This window comes from Lagenorhynchus albirostris, chromosome 16 (genome assembly GCF_949774975.1).
Source record: "Lagenorhynchus albirostris chromosome 16, mLagAlb1.1, whole genome shotgun sequence".
Lineage (NCBI taxonomy): Eukaryota > Metazoa > Chordata > Mammalia > Artiodactyla > Delphinidae > Lagenorhynchus > Lagenorhynchus albirostris.
This window is the reverse complement of record NC_083110.1, coordinates 77,659,061-77,682,833: the sequence shown is the minus strand read 5'-3', so window position 1 is coordinate 77,682,833 and position 23,773 is coordinate 77,659,061. Positions and strand designations below refer to the sequence as shown.

Genomic DNA, 23,773 nt, shown 5'->3' with positions numbered 1-23,773 from the left:
CTAAAATCAAGTTAAAGCTATTTGTCCCCTATAACCTTATAAGTTGTGAGGATAGATAGTATCTGGACAAATGCTGAATGTTCAACGTGTGAGAATACACAGCAAAAGGAAAAACACAATTTACCAAGTTAAAGATCTTATTTTTACCTTCCTCAAGCTTGTCAATATATTTTCCTAAAAATAAACACGCACAATTTACATCTATGGAGTTATTTTATTCTTTGATAGACACAATAAGGACAAAAACAAATGAACAATAAGAACCAAGAATATAAGAGACAAAAGAGGTAACAGTCTACTCTCTCTTCCTTTCTAAAAGCTTTATAACATTAATGTAGGTTAAGTCTTAGCAACTTCATCTAGAAAATCTGCAGGGCTATTTCAGGCCTACCAATCTGACTAAAAGTTAAGGTAGAAGATCAGTATTTAAATTACAAACAGGCCTGTGAGTCTCAATATCTGATAGGTATTTAATATTTCTACAGTTTAAATATACTGTATCTCCTTATGACTTTAAGGAGATAATCAGTATCGATAAGCATATTGATAAGCTATCTTAAATGTGGTAAAAACTTTAAATGTTTTTGAATTATTTCTTAAAAAACATCAGATCTAGCCATTCACAATATCCCTTGTAAATTCCATATTGAAAAACTAAAGAAGGTACTTTTTGTAACTGTGAAGACATAAATTGATGGAATATTTTTCACTCCAGTTCATCTATTTTTATTAACAGAATAATTGATTTTGTCTCCTTAAATGAGTTTGCTGAATTAGCATCTAAGTACTAACTAACCTGACTGGAAGCACTGGGGTCTTCAGAGACTGAAGAAGGCATTTCAAAGGGGGCAGGCCAAGAAGCCCCATCCGAATCGTTTGTCTGATCTGCGCTGGACGATTTCTGCTGTTTTGCAGTAGATGGGACAGGCTGAGCAGCTCCATCACCATTGATACTGGCCAAATCAGAAAGAAAAAATACCACACTGTTACTAAGTTAACTTTATGTAACAGGCCACCGGTTTTTAAAAACCAGATTCTATAATCAAGCACAAATCTCGTTAAAAAAGCAATATAGGGCAAATGTCAACAATAATAGCGGCAAAACTTAAATTACTTTTGCTGGCTTCAAATTACGTTTTAGATCAGAATTTCATTTTTCCTCTTAAGATAAAAATAAACAAGTAGCCAAGTACCTGTAATATAAAAACTTCGAAAGAATAGCCTTCTGATACCAGTGTTCTTTGCTTTTTTTCTTCCTCTGCCACTTCTGATCAATAAGTCTTTGATAAAACTCTTTTAACCACGTCCAATCACCAGTCTGAATAACATAAGAAATTGATAAATTAACCAAGCTTGCAGTCAAAACAATTCCTTACCTATTGCCCTCTTATGGGAAATACTTTTTATTTTTTAAATTCCACTTCATTAACCTACACTCGTAAAACATTTACCTTTCTAGACTCAGTCCCTATCAACTCTTTTAGGAAATCTCCCTGTCCTCCTCCTCTCTTTAAGCCAGACAAGGAGAGGTGACTCTCTCTATAACATGTTCTTCAGTGCCTGGAATCAGTCCCACTATGCACACTGCATTAAAATTATCTGTGTGTTTATAACCCCCAAATTATAAGCTGTTAGGAAGCAAGGACTGTGATTCTCAAGATCCTGCCCAGTGGCTAACATATACAGACTGAACTGAACTGTGGTCTTTTCAAATGGAAAAACATTTATTTTAAATGTCAATTTAAATCACTGTAACTTATTTTCCTACATCAAAGCACTGCAGGAATATTCTTTAAAGAGTAGACTATGGGAGTGGCAAGACCATGAACTATTTGCAACCATGAACTATTTATAATGACAAGGTAAATACAGAAGTACAGAGTAAGCTTTCAGAAACTGCAATATTATTATACTTTACAAAATGATGGGAGAACAGTCATTTACCACATACAGTTTGAGAAGCTCTACTTTAAGAGAACCAATTAATTCTAATATAACTATATATTCATAGGAATAATTTTTTAAACATTTTTCACATTTCCTGGCAGCCATGTTTCATGAAAATGTCTTTAATGGAGACATCAAAGGACTTTTCAAAAATTTAACCAGTCCCTGAAATTTCAGATTTTTCACAACTTTCTTCATTCACTTCACCCTTTTCCTTGCAAGAATCCTGGCTGTTGGTTTCAATGAAGTAAGTTTCTTCACCGTTCTCTTTTCTATTTTTTCTTTATTAAAGCTTTTTTATCTTCAGTGAACCTTTTCACTTCTTGGTTGAAGTATTCAACCACATTTCCACTTTGGCCTTTCTTTGAAACAAAATCACATTTCTAGTTCCCTTAAGTTGTTAAAATAGTGTTTTTCTTGTTATTTTTCACGTATTACCTGAGATGATCTCATAAAGAGTTCCTGAATATCTAACTCGTCTAATAAGAGAGTCCTTCCTATGCGGTGCACTGCCATGCTCACGTGTGATTTGCTGTAGGGAATCTTCAGAAGCTTTTTTATGTTCTTGAAAAAAATCAAGAGGAAAAAACAATTTAGAAAGACCTTTGTAGTGTGATCTGGAATCTTTCAAATTTTAACTTCACTCAACTTTAAAGCATAATAAACCTTATTTCCTTAAGGTCATACAAACTGTATTTTACACAAAGAGCTACCTATAAACACACAGAAGACAGAGCTTTAGAACCAGAATCACCTACATTTTACCAGTCACCCTGTGTTAATGTAAATGACAGTCAAAGATTTATTTGTACACGATGGAATTTCATAAAGTATATACAGGTCACACTGTTGCACTGACCCAGGCTTTTAGCATCTCAGATAAAATTGGCCAACTAAGGATCAACAGATTTTACCAAAAGTATCACATCTAATTCTCAACTAGTAACATTACATAACCCAACATTATAATTGCTATCATCAAAACTGCTATCATTAAAACACAACCATCAATACTAATATTAATTACCACTGCCACTATTTGGGGGGTTGCTCCCTCCTCTTTGAGGAAAGATGCAGTGAACAGTGTTACTTTAATAAAAAAGGTATTCAATAATCAGATAGTTGTAGCTTATTTCATCACTAATTTTTCAAGACTGCAGACAAAGCAGGCTATAAATCCCCAGCACAAACATCCCAACTACATTTGCAATAAGAACACTTACTTCAGAGTCAGAGACAACATCCACATCATTTCCCACTGAATCAATAAAGTCGTATGCCATCCCAAAGCTGAAGGAGAAAACAAAGGCCACAAAAATCACGTTCAGGGTGGTGCAGGTATTGTTTATAATAGAATACTACATTTCATCGTTTCTTGGATACACGTTTTTCACATTCTAACACCTCCGAAATCAGTATGCCTATCACCATTACAGTTGGCTAGTTTTTCCTTCTTAATGGTACATAAAATAATGGGGTCACTTAACAGACATAGAAAACAGACTTGTGGTTCCCATGGGGGAGGGGGAGGGGGAGGGGGAGGGGGAGAGGGATGGATTGGGAGTTTGGGATTAGCAGATGCAACCTATTATATATAGAATGGATAAACAACAAGATCCTACTATAGAGCACAGGAACTAAATCAATATCCTGTGATAAACCACAATGAAAAAGAATATGTACATATGTGTGTGTACGTGTGTGTGTGTGTGTGTATACATATAACTGAATCACTCTGCTGTACACCAGAAACTAACATAACATTGTAAATCAACTATAGTTCAAGAAAAAATAAATTAAAAAAAATTAAAATAATGGGGTGACTTAAAAATCAATAGCATCTTGGATTTGATAAAAGATAGTAATAACAGAATAGTAATAGAAGTAATTAATAGTAAATATTTAGAATAAAAACAATTAACAATTATTTTTATTTTTGTAGTCATAAAATCTAAAAAATATCTAAATATTTTTTAAATATTTAAAAAATATTTAAAATAAAAAAAAATCCAATAGAAATTGGATTTCTAAATCTAAAAAATATCCAATAGAAAACAGTCAGTTAGAGTTATTATTATTTTTAGGTGGGGAGATGAGAAAAATAGCAACAGAAACACTTATCAGAATTTTTGTCTCTGGGATTATGTTCCCAGTGATATACACTACTACCCTTTTAAAAAATATATGAGAAAAAAATGCACATGAAACCAATTCAACCAGAAAGAGAAAAAACAGCTAACTGAGCACCCAACTTGTGCCAGGTACCACATGAGGCACATCTATAATCTGCAAGCCTGAAAGGCAGCCGATGTCACCATTTTTCAGTTTGTAGGAGGCAGAGAGTCAAGATACTTATTTAGGACTGCCTCACTTCAAAGCATGCTGACGATTTACCATGTGGTCTAGGCAAGTTACTTAACCTTTCCAAGCTTCAGTTTTCCGCAGGAAAGTTAGTTAACAGTACCAAACTCAAAGGGTTGTTGTGAGAATGAAATGAGATAAACATATAAAGTACTCAGCACAGTGTCTGTACACAGTCAATATAATTATCATTTAAATCACTTTATAACATTTAATTCTGTTGACCTACAATTTATTAAGCCATTCTTCTAAAAGAAGATATGCAGACTATTTCCAATTTTTTTTTGCTAGTATAAATAGTGCTACAAACAAGCAACATTTTACAAATATAACTTTTACCTTCTGAGACATTAGGATAATTTCCAAACTACTGGCACATAAGGTACTAATGTATTTATGGCTCTTGCTATATGTTATGCAGAAATATGTTAGGTTCAATCGCTGAGAGGAAAAAAGAGAACCCCATACATTAAACGGTCTACAAGAATATGGACATCATTGTATTTTTCTCTGTAAGACCCAGGCCACTCTCTCAACTTTAAATACCACCACCAAGTGTCAAAGTCAAGGGGGTACATCACTCGACATGCTGTGTTTTTACATCACTGCTTTTTCAGCCCAGACAATCCACCACCATTTAATGAAAAATTCCACAAGACAGGTTAGGCAGTGTTAAGGGTTTTCCTCATCATGTGCCACCCTGATTCTCTGCATTCACACATTCAAAAGGTATGTAAATTGGCTAAAATTAAAATAGCTAATGGAATTTTAGTGGTCAAAACTCATCTTTGTTAATAACATGATGCAGACTTGAAAGAAGCATATGCGATTGATATCTTCATATTTTAACAGAGTCATATTATCAGGGGGATAAAGGACATTGAAAGTCAAATACAATCTTTTACCAAAGCGAAATCTTGGCACGTTGATGAGCATTACAAATTAAACTGAACAGCGAGTATTAAGAGTTTTAAGGTGGAGGGTTGAGGGACTGGTAAAAATGCCATCAGTTAATATTCACCTTGAAAATGGCTTGCTTTTCCTACTGTTGCCAAGAATGGTAGTTCCTGCTGGTCCTAGTTTGGCACTCTCTCGTAACCAGTTGGCAGGTGGGAGTTTCAAGTCTGTTTTCTCTTGGAGGCGTGCAAATGCTGTCCGAGGAGGGGCAGAAGAGTATTTCACCACAGCTCGGCTCTTCACTTCATTGCCTCCAAGAAATAAAGCTGATCCCTGATTAAAATATTAAATGAAATTTTAATATACACTACTAGGAATAAAAATACCCCACCTTAATAATAATAAAAACCCTACCACATCAGGCTTACAAGAACATATACTACATGTTACTAACAGCAGTTAATAAATGTGAGCGTAAATGTGTACCATTTACTTAGCTCTTTTTCACATAATTTCAAAGAAAAAAAGATGAGTCAAGGAGTGTGATGGGTTATTAGCTAGGAAACAGGCCAACCGAACTATCTTTTAAAACATTCATAAAAAAGTGTAGAAGCAGAAACCAAGGAGTCAAGAGTAGCACGTTAGCTAAATGCAAAATTTAATAAAACCCCTGTTCAATATTAAAGATGTATTTCAATGTCAATAACATACATCATTTAGAAAGTAGTTTGTGGTGAGATATCTGGGCCTTTTTTGTTTTTAAGTAAGCGTTTAGCAACTGATTAGTCAGTTTACGACACAAATGCTCTGAATGTCTAACTTCATAGCAAGTCCCTGGGGGGTGCGCACAGATTTCACTTGCACATTCCCAAGAAAGCTCAGGGTCTAAGTTAACTCTTCCAACCTTCCTTCACGTAGCCCCGCTTCGGCCTGGCAAACACTTTGCGCCCTTCTAACATTAATTAGCTCAGTGCCATCTCGGTGAGCTTGCTCTCTTCTCCCTTCAGCTCTGCAAGGCTGTGCCGACTTGGGAACCACATATTTACACGTACGCTTCTTGAGAGCGGAGGTCGTGTCTAACTCACCTGTCGGTTATCTTCGACTACGAAGCCAGGACTGCTTTTGATACGAATGATCTGCAAGTAAATGCCTGAGTACACCGACAGGCACACGGACTTACACTCCGTTTGGGGGGCCGTCGGGGAGGCGTGGAGAAGGCGCCAGAAGCCGCCGGGAACCGTGACATCCCTCCCGGCCGAGCGGGCCCGCAGCCCACGGAGCCCTGCAGGTCCCGCCCCACCGCGGACTCACCTGTGCAGAAGGTTCCTCGGACTCTCCTTGGGACAAGAGGCTGAGCCCTCCCCGAGCAGCGGCCCCGGCCGGCGGAGCCTCGGTCCCGGCCTCCTTAGAGTCCCCCATCACCTCGGTCCAGGTGAGGCGAGGTGAGGCGAGGCGACGCGAGGCGACGCAAGTCTCGACCCGAGAAGCCGTAACAAGTTGCCGGGCCCAGAGGCGCTGCTGGCCAGCAGAGCAGGAGCCAGATACGCCCCGCACTTCCGGCCTCTGACAGGAAGAACTGGACCGAACGCGTTCAAATCTCGCGACTTTTGCTCCAGAGGCCCGGCCCCGCCTCCCCCGGTAGATACCAGCTTCGCGGCGGGGGCGGGAACTGTCGTGCGCTGATGTCTGCCAGAGTTTCTGCGGGAAACTACTTCTCGCGTTATCTGACTCCCAGGCTCCACCCCTTGCACGCCGGTCTTTGTTGGCCAACCGTCCTCGGGACTTGGGCTTTGGGCGGAGTCAAAGTCGCAGAGGTCCTGTCTGCGTGGGCGGGGAAGAGCGGCCGTAGTTGTAACCAGCGGCTCCCGTTACGTAAAGTAGTGAAGTGTCAGCGCTTTTCCCGCCACAGCTTTCAGTGCCCCTTCGGTTTGCAGTCGGGCTCACAGGCCCAGGAAGGGAAAGACATGCCCAGGTGAGGGGCCGTCCAGACTCAAGCCAGCCCGGCCTCGGCGTACTGTCCGCTCATCGCAGTGCGTGCATGGGCCTCGCGGTCCCGAGTGTAGGAGCGGCGGGGCTCCGCGGGGAGAGGAGGCCCTCCGCCTTTGCTGAAGGGATGGATTTCAGAGGAGACGGCACCGCCAGAGGTGCAGAGTTTGCTGTTTAGTGACGCCTGGAGCATCTACGGAGAGCCCCGTATTTGTCGGGCCCTAGGGAACTAGCAAAGGGCATTCCGGTGGTCCAGGGACTTCTCGAGCGTTAAAGGGCTCAGGAAACACCTGGGGATCTAGTTGACATACAGATTTTGATTCAGTTGGTCTGAGAGGGGCCTGAGATTCTACATCTCTACCAGACCCCCAGGAGATGATGCCAGTGCTTTGAGTAGCAAAGAGGTAGAGAAATAGCCAAGGTCTGTGTAAAGCTTCGAAGGTGCTCGGCTCTCTTAACCTCTGAGCCGAAACCCAGTATCGTATCGTTACATGCAGCCACAGCCTTCATAAAACTGTTTTGTTTTGCAGTAAAATATTGAAAGTTTCTTGAAAACTTAGTTTTGCCTTGGCAATTACTTGGCTATCTCAATTTGTAATTTACATCAGGTGCTGATAATACACTAATTATCTGCAGATTTAGAAGTCCTTGTAACTGTTAACAAACTCAATTTACAAATTGTTTTCAATTGTAACAAAACATTTTTATGATTTATATTTAACAGTGAATTTAATATCATAGTATATTTTGTAGAACTTAAATCAACATGTATTGGTTTTGATATCTATAATTTTCTGTTTGTATTTTGCAGTCAATTTTTTTCATTTTTTGCAAGTAACACATTGTTATTTTACATTATAGTAAAAAGTTGAACACAACTTAAAGGTCTAAGGACATTAGGAGGATGGTTAAGTCTACTTTTGGTACATAATACCATTAACTTGTGCAACTATTATCAATAAATTGTTTTTAAAGAATATTCAAGAACATTTAAATTGCACATTGTATGTTAATATAAGTGTACCTGTACTGTAAGATCGTGTGCGATGTTGTGATAAAAAAAAGTAAAGCAAACCTGTGATAAGATCTTAATTTCACAAACATGTTTATTTCTTTGTCAATGTCCATAAAAACATATCTCTACGGGGTAAAATGAAATGATTTAAAATTTATTCTTCAAAGCTTCATTTTCCTGTTTTTGTTTCTGATTATGCATTATTTTATAGTAAAATGTCATTTTATTAAGCTTTTATACATATATAATTTAGCTTCTAATCATCTTTGAATTCTGTTGTTTTATTGTATAATTCTGTGTTTGCAAGAAGGGATTTCCTGATGTAGCAGTGATTCTTTCTTCAGGACTCACATATACTGCAGGCCTCTTGAGAAGTAAGTGCCTGAACCCTTGTTGATAATGCTGCGGGAGAAAATGTGCTGGAAACAGCCTGTGAAAAGGCAGCGAGAAGAGTGAAACACAGGGAACCGGGAACGCAGCACAGAAAAAGAGAGGTCAGCGGCAGAGGGGACTATGGGAGCGGGCGTTGGGCTGGGGGAACCAGGGACGCCCAGGAACTGTTTGTGGAAGGAAACCTGAGGAGGGACCAGATATTCTGGGGCCTCTCACAGGGCAGGACTAGAGAGATTTAGGTAGTGAAGGAGGATGATCCCTGATGGCAGGAGAAACTGAGCACATCTGAATTACATAAAGTTTACACATTCTTCTAGCTCTAAGTGCTTATTAATTTTTTTCTTTTCCCTCTTCAGAAACGTTTATGTGCTGTGGGTTTAAGTTAATATAATTGTTTTTAATGTCTGTGATTGAAATATAATGTGGGAAAACATGGATCATTACTTCCAGAACTTCACATTTTAAGACACTTATTTATGTTCATTTTTATATTTTCCCAGTGTCTGCCTTCCCCTCCTTCCCTGCCCCCCAGGTCCCAGCGCCCGTCAAGGTGTACTTCATCATCTGTGGCTTGCTCTGCCCTGCAGGGGCAGTTATCCTGGATCTTGTAACCAATCAGTGCTCTCACATGTTTACCTGTCTTCCCAGTGCCTGACGCCATCACCACTAAAGAGATGTTTGCTGAATGAATGAACTGCTTATAGTTTGATGCTTCCACAAGTTGTCCCATAACCTGTGTCTGCTGGTGCTTTTCCTTTGCCTAGAATACCTTTCCCTTCCTCACCTGGCTCATTCCTAAAGACTCATCCGTCACAGGTATCATCCCTAAAAAGTCTCTCCTGACACCTCCCTCTCCTTACCCCATAGGGTCCCTTTCTTTGTTCCCAAAACTTGTATGTAGCTTTTTCCTGCACTTGCCCCCTTATAGAAAAATTACGTACTTGTATCTACGTCCCTTGCTGACTGTGAGCTCCTCAAGGGCTAATGTTCTGTCTAATCATCTGTTTCACCAATGCCAACGCAGCACCAGCCCACAGAACTGTTGTAGCCCTCGGGCTAATGCAGCTAAAATGACTGGTGCCAGTAGGCTTTTAAAATGCTTATCAAAATGTTCGAGACATAAAAACAATGTTGTTGGCTCCAAGATATACATATTTTTAATCTTGCAAAATGAAAGCTACAATGTTTAATGAAGTAGCTACAAAATTTGCAGTGTCAATGTCATTAATTATTAAAGTTAGTATTCACACAGTTTGTTCCATTCTAAAACTACTTGTATGTTAGATTTTCTCTGCTTACAAAAATCCTCCCAGAACCCAAGATGATTTCAGAGAAATGCCAATCAAAAATTCATTTAGTTGTAGCACACAGTACTTTCCAAAGCAAAATGAGAAATCTTTTCTAAAACTTTTACAGTTGCATGTAAGGCAGATATGCTTAGGGCCCTTGGAATTCCCGAACAGCCCCGCCTGCAGAGAAGGAAACTTCAGGGAGTGCTTAGACTGAGGCTTGGGCCCTTCGGTCTGTTTGCCACCATCCCCTCCATGACCTAGTGTCTTAACCTACTCAGCCTCGCTTGTGTACTTTGCCTGCTGGTCAATGAAAGTCCCTGGTTTTCTGATTCCTGGTCCTGGACTTTGAGCTGGAAGAGAGATTTGAGATTATCTGAGCCAATCCTGTCCCTCTTTAGATGAGAGCAGTGCAGTCCAGAAAGGAGGATAGAATTGACGTGTTGAATATCGTGCAAAGGTAGTTTAAATAGCAAAGGCAGGACTGGTACCCAGGTCCCTGAGTACTAGTAAGTACACTTAGTCTTTAAAACAGTCAAATTGCAAACACTGGCCAGTGGAACTTTAATTTGCTTCCAAATCACCTGAGGAACTTGTTAAACGAGCAAATCCTCTAACCACCTCCAGATGCTAAGTCAGTATTGCTAGGCCAGTGCTGGGGAATCTATGTTTTTGGTGAGTTACTAGTGTCTGACCACCTTGGCCTGCAGACCACAACTTAAAACAGTGATCTCCAAGGATTATCCCCTGGGGTGCAGGAAGAACTGTGGCTTCTGTTTTGTTTTGTTTTTTTAATCTGGAAAGTAAAGGCAAAATTAAGCCTTACTAATGCTTAACATACAGGTTGACACAGGTGCCCTTCCTTGGGCCATGGTCAGCTGGTGTATCAGTCCAGTATGATTGGGTTATGCAGCCAAAACAAATGATTCCCAGATGTCAGTGACTTAAACTAGGGATGCCAAATAAAATAAATAAATTTAAGATAAACAGAAAAAATTGGGGGTAAGAATTTCCAAATATTTAGTAGCAGTATGTCACATGTGACATTTGGGACAGACTTTCACTGGTCCAGGTAATTTTTACTCCAGAACCCAGGTTGATGAAGCAACCTGCATCTGGAACTAGTAGGGGTGGTGGGGCAACAAAGAGATTGGTGAACCATGAACTAGCTCCTAAAGCTCCGGCTCAGAAGTGAAAAACACACTGCCTCTCACTTTTTTTGGCCAAAATGATACACGTGGCCAAGCTTAGCATCCAGGTGGTGGTGAAGACTAATGGTCCCCTAAGGAAGGACATTGGGTGTCTGTGGACCATTATGCAGTCTACCACGGCATTTAGTGGCTTGGATGGGCCACTGGATGCCATCCACAGGGTAAAATATGACAAAACAAGACCTTTAGGGACTTCACTGGCGGTCCAGTGATTAAGACTTTGCCTTCCAATGCAGGGGGTGTGGGTTCGATACCTGGTTGGGGAGCTAAGATCCCACGGGTCTCACAGCCAAAAAAACCAAAATGTAAAACAGAAGCAATATTGTAACAAATTCAATGAAGACTTAAAAAAAAAAAAAGACCTTTAGAAGAATCTTTTCAGAGTTTTGTAATAAGATGGGGGTGACCTTGAAAATCTCATGTACCACACAGATCACAGATCATCTTGTGACAAAGCACTTGAAAGAACTGTCAAGCTTAAAAAATGAGTTACTATATTTTGTTTTACAGAAAGTATTCCACATTTACTCATCTCTTCTGTGATGACAAGTAGCTGTCATTAGGATGGTGTAGGAGAGAGTTTCACAAAAATAAACAGACTTAATCTGTTCCTTCATGATAATGGTGATGTTTTTAACAATGAGTGAGAAACTCATTGGTTTTCAAAAGAACTGAATCCTATGGAGAGAGCATTTCTGAAAATAGAGGTTTGCAGGTCTTTCCAGTGTTACATGATTTTGTTGCTAAAAGTGACATGTATCGCTTATTAAAAAAAAAAGGCAAATATCCACACAAAACTTAGAAACTGAAATTTCTCACCTCTTTAAAAAGCTCTCCCAGATGGAGAGTTTTGGGATCCACGTCGTAATTGTTTTCTTTGATACTGCTAGTTGGCCTACTCAGAACGCCCAGACTGATCTCTTTGTCAGTCTCCAACTGATTTGTTTACCCCCAAAATGTGCATGTAAGATTCACTGTTGCCAGCTGCTAGCAGGGTTTTTCCTCTCTCCTCTATTTTATACATCCTGTTTTTAATTGTGTTCCATGACAACAGTCGATTGACCTTTCTTCCTCATGTACAAGTAAATGAATTGCATGTAAAACAACTAGCTAAGCATCTCTGAATTATTCCTTGACACCATTTAATTGGTTTGTAAAAGGAGGATTGGTGGACTTCAGAGACGATGGAGATTTAGCCAAATTTCATTTAAAACCTTTGCATGATTTGTGGAAACAATTGAAATGAGCAGTTTGACTTGATAAGCGGTGTGATTCTTCCTAGTTAGTTTACTTATCTTTTGAGATACTTTAAGCAATGACAGCCATTAAAACCAAGTTTTAAAATAAACGGAACTTAGAAGCACACTTCAAATTGTTATATCACAGCGTTTTCAGCCAAGAGTCACAAAAATAAACCTATTTGACCACTTTACTCTCTTTAAAAAAATGCTAGCGAGAGCAGAACTAGTTTGCAATCAATAAATAAAATTAAAATATTTAAAATATTGTTTTAGACTTTGAACATTTTCTACTTTTGTATCTTTATGCTAATGTATTACTGCCAGTATATTATTTACAAATAAATTAAGATGCATATATTGGGGCTACATGTTCAGAATTTTTTTCAACTAATAATAGTATATGATAAGAGTTTATAGACCACTGCCTTTAGAACCAAAAACCACATGCTAGCTACTCTTTAGGTCAAGAATAGTTAGTAAATTAATAATCTATATTTTCCTTTACACTTTAATTTGACCAGAGTAGAAAAATTTTAGAGTATAAGATAATGCAAACCTTGATGTGCCATTTACCAGTATAATAGCAAGGAGCCCTCGGTTACAATTACAGGATACCTTACATACTTATTCTTGATAATTATTTAATTGTTGTTCTGTAGACTAATAACATTTAAGCAAAATACTTGAAACTATTTGGAAATCATTTCGACTGCATTTGAACTCAATGCAGATACTTTTCTAGATACACGATGAACTCAAATTCTTTTGCAAGCTATTAGCCTTGACTTTCAGAATCCAACACAGATGATCGTAGGGGCAGGTTGTCTCTCTGCTGGGTGTTACTTTCCCAGCAGAAACGTCCTTAGAGTCTTTGTGAGTTTTATCCTCCTAAGCTGATTATTACCCTAACCGAATCCTAGCAAAAGTTCCAAACTCACTAACGACTGCTCTCCAGGCGCCTCAGTGGTGGCTGGAGCACTAGTGGTGATTCATGCTGGGCACACACCTTAGGCTGAGGGTGAGAAGGAAAGAATTCTCAAATGAACCTTCAAATCAATCCCTCAGGCAGGCCTCTGCCTTTCCAGTTAAGGGCTTGGCCTTTGCAGACCCTAATGAATCATTTAGCCATTAAGCATTTCCAAGGAAGTTTCCAGTGGAGAGAACAAAAGGAAGGCATCACTTAGTGCAAAAGTGTCCAGTGTCAGAACTGGACCTTTTTACTAAACATTTCTATATTTGTCTTCCTGTGGGCGTTGAAGAGATCTATGTTACCTTGTCAGTGTAATGCAGTCACAAGGCTGCGCCCAGGAATGGAATCCGCTGCAGGAGCATGTTGGACAGAATGGTAACTACTGGATGGACCATGAGTGTTATCCACAAATGACAGTTTTTTACATATTTATTTACATTTTGTTCTCTCTAGGAAATGAAGCAAGAATCCACAGATGTCATTATCCATCTGCACGCTTTTGTTTACTACCCAGAAGGCAAGAATATTGCATCTTAAAAGTGTCCGGACTTTTGTTCTTTCTTATCACAAATGACTTGAGAAGATCTGACCATTCACAGTTACCCAGAGTGGAAGTGCCAAAGACATGCTTCCTGGAGCGCTTTGAGATTCAGGTACAAAAGGCATTTTATAAGCACAGAGTGAAAAAGCATCATTTATATTCATTTGCTGCTGTGGCATTTCTCTCTGGAATCCTCCTCATGTCTGTCAACATTGTGCAAAAGGACTGGGCTCATCTACATTACAAATATCTCTCCTTTAATGGTCTGGAAGTAGGAAAGGGACTGCGTAAGAGTGTGCTCTCATGTTGGAGGGTCTCCCGCTTGTTTATCCCTAAAACTGGTTGGACATGGTCGCTGTGGATGTCATGAATTATTTTGGAAAGACCTGAGTATGAACTCAGTACAGTGCTTTGTGCATCTTGGCTGCAGTGAATGTGTATTATCTGACTTCAGTGACTCATGGGAGAATCACAGCCTTAGGGAAGAGCTTCTGAGGGGTCATTTAGAATGGAGCCATTCTGGACGGACGGTGGTCAGTTCTCTACTAGCTTCCGGAGTGGAGAAGTTTCCACCATGATGGCTCCTTTGACCCGTGGCAGATCCTTTCTTGCAGGGTCCCTGCTTGGTATGATTTGAGAAGCATCAAGGACTTTCTGCCCCAGAAGATCTCGGTGTGTGACATCACACACATGGATAAGGGTTTGCCAACTGTATTAGTTAAAGTAGAGCCTGGCTTGGAGGGGCTCCCATGCCCCTCTGGGAATGTTCTAGAACATGGGGCATTACCCAAGAGACAGAGCCTGGGATGGTGTTACTCAGGTCAAAGGTCTGAGCGTGGGGGGCCATATAAATGAGTGGTGGGGTGGTGTGTATAGATGCAGGAGAGGTGCTTGGAGAGCAGGAGTGCTGCTACCAGGAGAGATGGTTCCCAAAGGGAGAGACCCATGTGCCAAGCCCTTCTCTTTTTCCTCTGCCCAGGGTCCCTTCTGAATCTGCAAATCAGCTGCTGCTTCTCCTCCTCCTTTGCCTTCTTCTTCAAATCTTTTCATCACAAAAATTTCAAATATATACCTAAGCAGAGAGAGCAGTAAAATGAACCCCCATGTACCCATCACCATTATCCACCTTGAAAAATGACCAACACCATCCAGTCTCCTTCCACACACCCTCCCCTTCCTCAGATGATTATTGAAATTAGCTCATACTTTTTTTAAAAAAATAAATTTATTTGTTTATTTTTGTCTGCCTTGGGTCTTCGTTGCTGCGCACGGGATTTCTCTAGTTGCGGTGACCCGGAGCTACTCTTCGTTGCGGTGCGCAGACTTCTCATTGCGGTGGCTTCTCGTTGCAGAGCATGGGCGCTAGGTGCACAGGCTTCAGTAGTTGTGGCACATGGGCTCATTAGTTGTGGCTCGTGGTCTCTAGAGCACAGGCTCAGTAGCCGTGGCGCACAGGCCTAGTTGCTCCGTGGCATGTGGGATCTTCCCGGACCAGGGCTGGAACCCGTGTCCCCTGCATTGGCAGGCGGATTCTTAACCACTGGGCCACGAGGGAAGCCCTCCTTAATTATTTTTAATTTAATGCTCCCTGTTGCATTTTTCTGGCCATTTTCTTCTGTCCATCACTGTCTTAAGTCAGTCTCCTGGATTGGCTATGAAAAGACACCTTTCTCAAGGGAGCCCTAAGCAGACACATTTCTCAAGGGAGAAATGTTGAGACTGGCCAAACGACATAGGCTTAATTCAGTTCCACCCGACAGACACGCGTCTAGTCCTAGGCACAGTGCTGGGTTAAGGATGTCGGCAGAACAGGGTTCCTAACCTCAAGGGCATATGATCTAGTTCTGGGAAGAGGACAAGGGCTGTAGCAAGTAGTCAGCAATAGGAGGTGGGATGTCACCACTGAGGAAGGGAAAAGACCAGGTGTGGGGGACCTTCCAGGTTGAGATAGACACACTGGGCTGGGAGGGGTGAGGGTTCAGGGAGGTCAGCAAGGGCCATGGAGCCTGAGGTGTTGAGGAGGGACTTGGAGGGTTGTGTGTGGGGTGGAACAGTGAAGGAAAAACACTTGCCAAAACGTGGAGGTGGGAATAGCTGAGGGAGCTGTGGGAGTGCCCCAGTTGGCTGGAACACAAGGTGCAAGGGGCTTGGTGGGAGGAATGGGGGAAGGAGGGGTGGTGGGGGGAGGAGGGCAATTGGTTCTTCCTAGGTTAAGAACTAGATAATACTTATTTCTAAGTAACGAAAACCAAAACTGGATTTTTAGGGCATGGCTATGAAAAACATACTGCAGACCACACTTAGGAAACCAGAAGAAATCAAGGTGGGCTTAATGGAAGTTAGGCAGCAGGGGTGGTATAAGAAAACTCAGGTAGCTGCCTGAAATAAAGTGGACCCAGCTTCCACTAGCCAGGCAATGCATTTTTTAAACATATAAATGAGGCTTATTGTGATTCCCCACTACATAAAATGTAAGTGTAACTGTGGTCTTTTTTTTGCTGCTGAGTTCTGAGAAAATATGGGTTTTTTTGTCTCTGCCAGTGAAATAAATACGTGGACAGAAAATTCCTAGCATTGCTTCCATGTAAGGGAGGGCAAAGAAGATGGTGAGCTTTGGCAAAACGTTCGTGTTTTGTAAATGAAACAGAACAGTAACTTGATTTTTCAAAAGAATAAGGTTTTCATTACAAACGTGGGCCCGTTTATGTTGGAAAATTCAAATGTAGCAAAACGCAAAAAGGCAAGAAAATGCATCGTCCCACTATCCAAAGAACATAATTTTTAATGTTTTCGTGTCATATGACAATTTGGGAACATGTTTTTGATACTGAATGACTTCGGTAATTCACCCCGCCCCCCTCCCCACCCCATTCATTGTGCTTATCGAGTGTTGGCATTAGTATTTCTATCTCTGTTGACTTTAAGAGTCAATCCTCCTTTGAGCTCAGATTGCAGATGGAATACAGGGGATCATCTCGATATTGAATGAGAGAGAAAGTTTATTCTCAGATATGCATGAAACCAGCCCTGTGCTTGTTTTTGATTTTTGTTTTGTTGTTCGTTTGTTTGGTTTGGTTTTTTTTTGCAGGGCCTGGGGAAGACTGTAAATGGAGTCTGCAGAGCGTATGGCTAAATATCTAAGTTATATATTAAGCCAACTAATTATTAAATAAAATATGTCCTATCCTCCTTCCTTGGCTAGTACACCTTCATCACAGCCACCCCTTGGAGACTATTAAAATGTTCTATCCTCTGACCCTTCTAACAGGTGCCCCCTGGCCACCCCTTGGGCATAGGGGTACAAACACCAGGTCCTCTGGGCGTCAGGCCTAGGAAGCACACTGTGTGGGCCCCGAAGCAGGCTTGGAGCCATTAGGGCAGGCTCTCAGCAGCTCCAGGTGGGCCTGTGTCCCTGTGTGTTGCAGGGGGGTTAGAGCAGGGGTGGCTAGAGGAAAGCCAGGGCAGGTGCCCCTCTGACTCTGATTTGAGTGAATTATTCCATGTTTCCATGTACAGGTGGTATGCTGGGTGCTGGGAACACAAAGGTGAGTGCAAACAGTTTAGTGGGGGCATATGCAGAAGCTGTCAAGGAAGTTCCCCCTCTCAAATGTGAACTTGCAACTATGACTTGACCCAGGCAGTAAAGTCAGGGAGGAGGTAACTAGGCAAAAAGGGCAGAGAAGAGAATTCCAGGCAGAGGGAAAACATAGGTGAAGTCCAGATATCAGCGGAGAGAGGCACAGCCATTGTGAGGCAGGGGAACACAGTGGTAAGGCTGGGATGGGAGCCACAGGAGCTTGAGATGGGAGGCGGGGCTGGAGAGGCAGGTGTGCACTGACCAGGGGAAGTCTCCGTGACCTTGTTAAGGAATTTCTCAGGATCCTCAGTGAAAGGCTTTGAGTAAAGGGTCACAGGATCAAGGTAAACAAGGCTACACCATCTTGACTTGATCCTGGCTAGACATAATGGTTCTTTGGACCAGTGGGATAGTGATGGAGATGGAGAATGGCAGACAGGCTCCAGGGAGATTTGGAAAGTAAAATGGCCAGGACTTCGGGGGGATTGGATTAGGGGCAAGTGGGAAATACATATCAGGGGAAATTGGTCAAATAAATGGGGTGGACGATCTGGGAACACTGAAAGGAGGTGAGGTTGGAGGGGTAGGTCATGAGTTGGCTCTGGGACATATAGGTTTGAGGTACCTTTGGGGCACCTAGGACGGTCCTCAGCAGGCAAGAGGATATACCGCTTGAGCAGTAAAAAGAGGTCAGGGCTGCAGACTTAGGTGTGCGAGTCATCTCCACAGAGGTGGTGAGCCAACCTTAACCTTAGGGTTAGGATTAGGGTCCACGGATGTGATGTCTGGGGAGAGACTGTCCACTCACCTGATAGAAATTAAACAACCCAAGCTTTCTGATGCAGATGAGAACCTTAAGAGTGGAATCACACCAACTGTGAACAAAAATGACAAAAACCTTCTAGCAGCCTTGCTCATGACATTGGTCACTGTAAACAGGCTTGTCATGCACAAATCACCTGCAACAACAAAGAGGATTAGGGATGAGTTGGTCACTGTTGCATGGGGACTTTTTGTGCTTGTGAGTTTAAATCAGATTCCTGTTACTTGCACACCATTTTGCCATGTGTATTTGTAAATATATCTTGCTGGCATATTTTATGCTTCAGTTAATTTAGTTGACATCTAATTTAGTTGACATATAAAAATAAAATCAATTTTCAGACAAAATACCCATAAAATAAGTGGAATGCAATAATAGGTTTCAAGAAATTTAAATGTAATATATTTAGGCTTCTATTCTAAAGCAATTTCATCTAGAATGGTAGATATTGTAGATGTAATTTTTTCCTGAATCTCTGTCAATTATACAATAATAAATGTGGCCACTATATACCCAGAAATTTATTTTTTTAACATCTTTATTGGAGTATAATTGCTTTACAATGTTGTGGTAGTTTCTGCTGTATAACAAAGTGAATCAGCTATATGTATACATATATCCCCATATCTCCTCCCTCTTGCGTCTCCCTCCCACCCTCCCTATCCCTCCCTTCTAGGTGGTCACAAAGTACTGAGCTGATCTCCCTGTGCTATGCGGCTGCTTCCCACTAGCTATCTATTTTACATTTGGTAGTGTATGTTAAGTCCATGCCACTCTCTCACTTCATCCCAGCTTAACCTTCCCCATCCCGGTGTCCTCAAGTCCATTCTCTGCATCTGCGTCTTTATTCCTGTCCTGCCCCGAGGTTCTTCAGAACCACTTTTTTTATTTTTAGATTCCATATATATGTGGTAGCATACGGTATTTTTCTCTTTCTGACTTACTTCACTCTGTATGACAGACTCTAGGTCCATCCACCTCACTACAAATAACTCAATTTCATTTCTTTATATGGCGGAGTAATATTCCATTGTGTATATGTGCCATGTCTTCTTTATCCATTCATCTGTCGATCGACACTTAGGTTGCTTCCATGTCCTGGCTATTGTAAATAAAGCTGTGATGAACATTGTGGTACTTGACTCTCTTTGAATTGTGGTTTTCTTAGGGTATATGACCAGTAGTGGGATTGCTGGGTCATACGGTAGTTCTATTTTTACATTTTTGAGGAACCTCCATAGTGGCTGTATCAATATACATTCCTACCAACAGTGCAAGAGGGTTCCCTTTCCTCCACACCCTCTCCAGCATTTATTGTTTGTAGATTTTTTTTTTTTTCAGTATGCGGGCCTCTCACTGTTGTGGCCTCTCCTGCTGCGGAGCACAGGCTCCGGAAGCGCAGGCCCAGCAGCCATGGCTCACGGGCCCAGCCGCTCCACGGCATGTGGGATCTTCCCGGACCGGGGCACGAACCCGCGTCCCCTGCATCGGCAGGCAGACTCCCAACCACTGCGCCACCAGGGAAGCCCTGTTTGTAGATTTTTTGATGATGGCCATTCTGACTGGTGTGAGGTGATCCTCATTGTAGTTTTGATTTGCATTTCTCTAATGATTAGTGATGTTGAGCATCCTTTCATGTGTTTGTTGGTAATCTGTATCTCTTCTTTGGAGAAATGTCTATTTAGGCCTTCTGACCATTTTTGGATTGGGTTGTTTCTTTTTTTGATATTGAGCTGCATGAGCTGCTTGTAAATTTTGGAGAGTAATCCTTTGTCAGTTGCTTCATTTGCAAATATTTTCTCCCATTCTGAGGGTTGTCTTTTCGTCTTGTTTATGGTTTCCTTTGCTGTGCAAAACCTTTTAAGTTTCATTAGGTCCCATTTGTTTATTTTTGTTTCCATTTCTCTAGGAGGTGGGTCAAAAAGGATCTTGCTGCGATTTATGTGATAGAGTGTTCTGCCTATGTTTTCCTCTAAGAGTTTTATAGTGTCTGGCCTTACATTTAGGTCTTTAATCCAGTTTGAGTTTATTTCTGTGTATGGTGCTAGGGAGTGTTCTAATTTCATTCTTTTATATGTAGCTGTCCAGTTTTCCCAGCACCACTTATTGAAGAGGCTGTCTTTTCTCCATTGTATATTCTTGCCTCCTTTATCAAAAGTAAGGTGACCATATGTGCATGGGTTTATCTCTGGGCTTTCTATCCTGTTCCATTGATCGATGTTTCTGTTTTTTTGCCAGTACCATACTGACTTGATTACTGTAGCTTTGTAGTATAGTATAAAGTCAGGGAGTCTGATTCCTCCAGCTCTGTTTTTCTTTCTCAAGATTGCTTTGGCTATTCGGGGTCTTTTGTGTTTCCATACAAATTGTGAAATTTTTTGTTCCAGTTCTGTGAAAAATGCCATTGGTAGTTTGATAGGGATTGCATTGAATCTGTAGATTGCCTTGGGTAGTATAGTCATTTTCACAATGTTGATTCTTCCATTCCAAGAGCATGGTATATCTCTCCATCTGTTTGTATCATCTTTAATTTCTTTCATCAGTGTCTTATAGTTTTGTGCATACAGGTCTTTTGTCTCCTTAGGTAGGTTTATTCCTAGGTATTTTATTCTTTTTGTTGCAGTGGTAAATGGGAGTGTTTCCTTAATTTCTCTTCCAGATTTTTCATCATTAGTGTATAGGAATGCAAGAGATTTCTGTGCATTAATTTTGTATCTTGCTAATCAAATTCATTGATTAGCTCTAGTAGTTTTTTGGTGGCATCTTTAGGATTCTCTATGTATAATATCATGTCATCTGCAAACAGTAACAGCTTTACATCTTCTTTTCCGATTTGAATTCCTTTTATTTCTTTTTCTTCTCTGATTACTATGGCTAAAATTTCCAAAACTATGTTGAATAATAGTGGTGAGAGTGGACAACCTTGTCTTGTTCCTCATCTTAGGGGAAATGGTTTCAGTTTTTCACCATTGAGAACGATGTTGGCTGTGGGTTTCTCACATATGGCCTTTTTTATGTTGAGGTAAGTTCCCTCTATGCCTACTTTCTGGAGGGTTTTTATCATAAATGAGTGTTGAATTATGTTGAAAGATTTTTCTGCATCTATTGAGATTATCATGTGGTTTCTCTCCTTCATTTTGTTAATATGGTTTATCACATTGATTGATTTGCATATATTGAAGAATCCTTGTAATCCTGGGATAAACCCCACTTGATCATGGTGGATGTTGCTTTTAATGTGCTATTGGAATCTGTTTGCTAGTATTTTGTTGAGGATTTTTGCATCTATGTTCATCAGTGATATCGGCCTGTAGTTTTATTTCTTTGTGACATCTTTGTCTAGTTTTGGTATCAGGGCGATGGTGGCCTCGTAGAAAGAGTTTGGGAGTGTTCCTCCCTCTGCTATATTTTGGAAGAGTTTGAGAAGGATAGGTGTTACCTCTTCTCTAAAATGTTTTATAGAATTCGCCTGTGACGCCATCTGATCCTGGGCTTTTATTTGTTGGAAGATTTTTAATCACAGTCTCAATTTCATTACTTGTGATTGGTCTGTTTATTTTTTCTATTTCTTCCTGGTTCAGTCTCAGAGGTTGTGCTTTTCTAAGAATTTGTCCATTTCTTCCAGTTGTCCATTTTATTGGCATATAGTTGGTTGTAGTAATCTCTCATGATCCTTTGTATTTCTGCAGTGTCAGTTGTTACTTCTCCTTTTTCATCTCTAATTCTATTGATTTGAGTCTTCTCCCTTTTTTTCTTGATGAATCTGGCTAACAGTTTATCAATTTTGTTTATCTTCTCAAAAAAAACACGTTTAGTTTTATTGATCTTTGCTTTTGTTTCCCTCATTTCTTTTTCATTTATTTCTGATCTGATCTTTATGATTTCTTTCCTCTGCTAACTTTGGGATTTTTTTGTTTTTCTTTCTCTAATTGCTTTAAGTGTAAGGTTAGGTTGTTTATTTGGGATGTTTCTTGTTTCTTGAGGTAGGATTGTATTGCTATAAACTTTACTCTTACAAATGCTTTTGCTACATCCCATAGGTCTTGTGTCATCATGTTTTCATTGTCATTTCTTTCTTGGTGTTTTTTAATTTCCTCTTTGATTTCTTTACTGATCTCTTGGTTATTTAGTAGTGTATTGTTTAGCCTGCATGTGTTTGTATTTTATACAGATTTTTTCCTGTAATTGATATCTAGTCTCATAGCGTTGTGGTCAGAAAAGATACTTGATACAATTTCAATTTTCTTAAATATACCAAGGCTTGATTTGTGACCCAAGATATAATCTATCCTGGAGAATGTTCCATGAGCACTTGAGAAAAAAGTGTATTCTGTTGTTTTTAGATGGAACGTCCTATAAATATCAGTTAAGTCCATCTTATTTAATGCATCATTTAAAGCTTGTGTTTCCTTATTTATTTTCATTTTGAATGATCTGTCCATTGGTGAAAGTGGGATGTTAAAGTCCCCTACTATGATTGTGTTACTGTCAATTTCCCCTTTTATGGCTGTTAGCATTTGCCTTACGTATTGAGGTGCTCCTATGTTGGGTGCATAATTATTTACAATTGTTATATCTTCTTCTTGGATTGATCCCTTGATCATTAGGTAGTTTCCTTCTTTGTCTCTTGTAAGAGTTTTTATTTTAAAGTCTATTTTGTCTGATATGAGAATTGCTACTCCAGCTTTCTTTTGACTTCCATTTGCATGGAATATCTTTTTCCATCCCCTCACTTTCAGTCTGTATGTATCCCTAGGTGTGAAGTGGGTCTCTTGTAGACAGCATATATACGGGTCTTGTTTTTGTTTCCATTCAGCCAGTCTATGTCTTTTGGTTGGAGTATTTAATCCATTTACATTTAAGGTAGTTATCAATATGTATGTTCCTATTCCCATTTTCTTAACTGTTTTGGGTTTGTTATTGTAGTTCTTTTCCTTCTCTTGTGTTTCCTGTCTAGAGAAGTTCCTTTAGCATTTGTTGTAGAGCTGGTTTGGTGGTGCTGAATTCTCTTAGCTTTTGCTTATCTGTAAAGGTTTTCATTTCTCTGTCGAATCTGAATGAGATCCTTAATGGGTAGAGTAATCTTGGTTGTAGGTTTTTCCCTTTCATCACTTTAAATATGTCCTGCCACTCCCTTCTGGCTTGCAGAGTTTCTGCTGAAAGATCAGCTATTAACCTTATGGGGATTCCCTTGTATGTTATTTGTTGCTTGTCCCTTGCTGCTTTTAATATTTTTTCTTTGTATTTAATTTTTGATAATTTGATTAATATGTATCTTGGCGTGTTTCTCCTTGTATTTATCCTGTATGGGACTGTCTACGCTTCCTGGACTTGACTATTTCCTTTCCCATATTAGGGAAGTTTTCAACTATAATCTCTTCAGATATTTTCTCAGACCCTTTCTTTTTCTCTTCTTCTGGGACCCCTATAATTCAAATGTTGGTGCATTTAATGTTGTTCCAGAGGTCTCTGAGACTGTCCTCAATTCTTTTCATTCTTTTCTCTTTATTCTGCTCTGTGGT

General features: G+C 40.3%; 1 protein-coding gene and 1 long non-coding RNA gene across 11 annotated transcripts in view; one reads left to right on the top strand and one right to left on the bottom strand.

Annotated features, from left to right (window-relative positions):
- The window catches only part of EDRF1 (erythroid differentiation regulatory factor 1), a 41,716-nt gene extending 34,967 nt beyond the window's left edge, over positions 1–6,749 (bottom strand). For 5 of the 7 annotated variants that reach the window (XR_009535963.1, XM_060125553.1, XM_060125554.1 and 2 more), the window contains exons 1-7: positions 6,517–6,749; positions 6,291–6,341; positions 5,330–5,538; positions 3,171–3,237; positions 2,386–2,511; positions 1,194–1,318; positions 797–953 (exon numbers count right to left, since the gene is read on the bottom strand). Coding sequence is in view for 6 of the 7 variants with exons in the window: in XM_060125553.1 (XP_059981536.1) it covers positions 797–953; positions 1,194–1,318; positions 2,386–2,511; positions 3,171–3,237; positions 5,330–5,538; positions 6,291–6,341; positions 6,517–6,624 (843 nt within the window). In the remaining variant the exon portion in view is untranslated. The remainder of the gene's footprint in view (positions 1–796; positions 954–1,193; positions 1,319–2,385; positions 2,512–3,170; positions 3,238–5,329; positions 5,539–6,290; positions 6,342–6,516) is intronic. The other 2 variants (XM_060125555.1, XM_060125556.1) reach the window with 1 other exon arrangement.
- Positions 6,750–7,031: 282 nt separating this feature from the next.
- LOC132507286 (uncharacterized) lies at positions 7,032–15,087 on the top strand. 4 transcript variants are annotated; one of them, XR_009536123.1, is made up of 4 exons: positions 7,032–7,177; positions 8,551–8,700; positions 9,248–9,415; positions 13,764–15,087. It is a non-coding gene; the product is annotated as an uncharacterized LOC132507286 (long non-coding RNA). The 4 variants fall into 4 exon arrangements; XR_009536126.1 differs by having other exon boundaries at positions 8,517–8,700; XR_009536125.1 differs by having other exon boundaries at positions 8,514–8,700.
- The last annotated feature ends 8,686 nt before the right edge of the window (positions 15,088–23,773 follow it).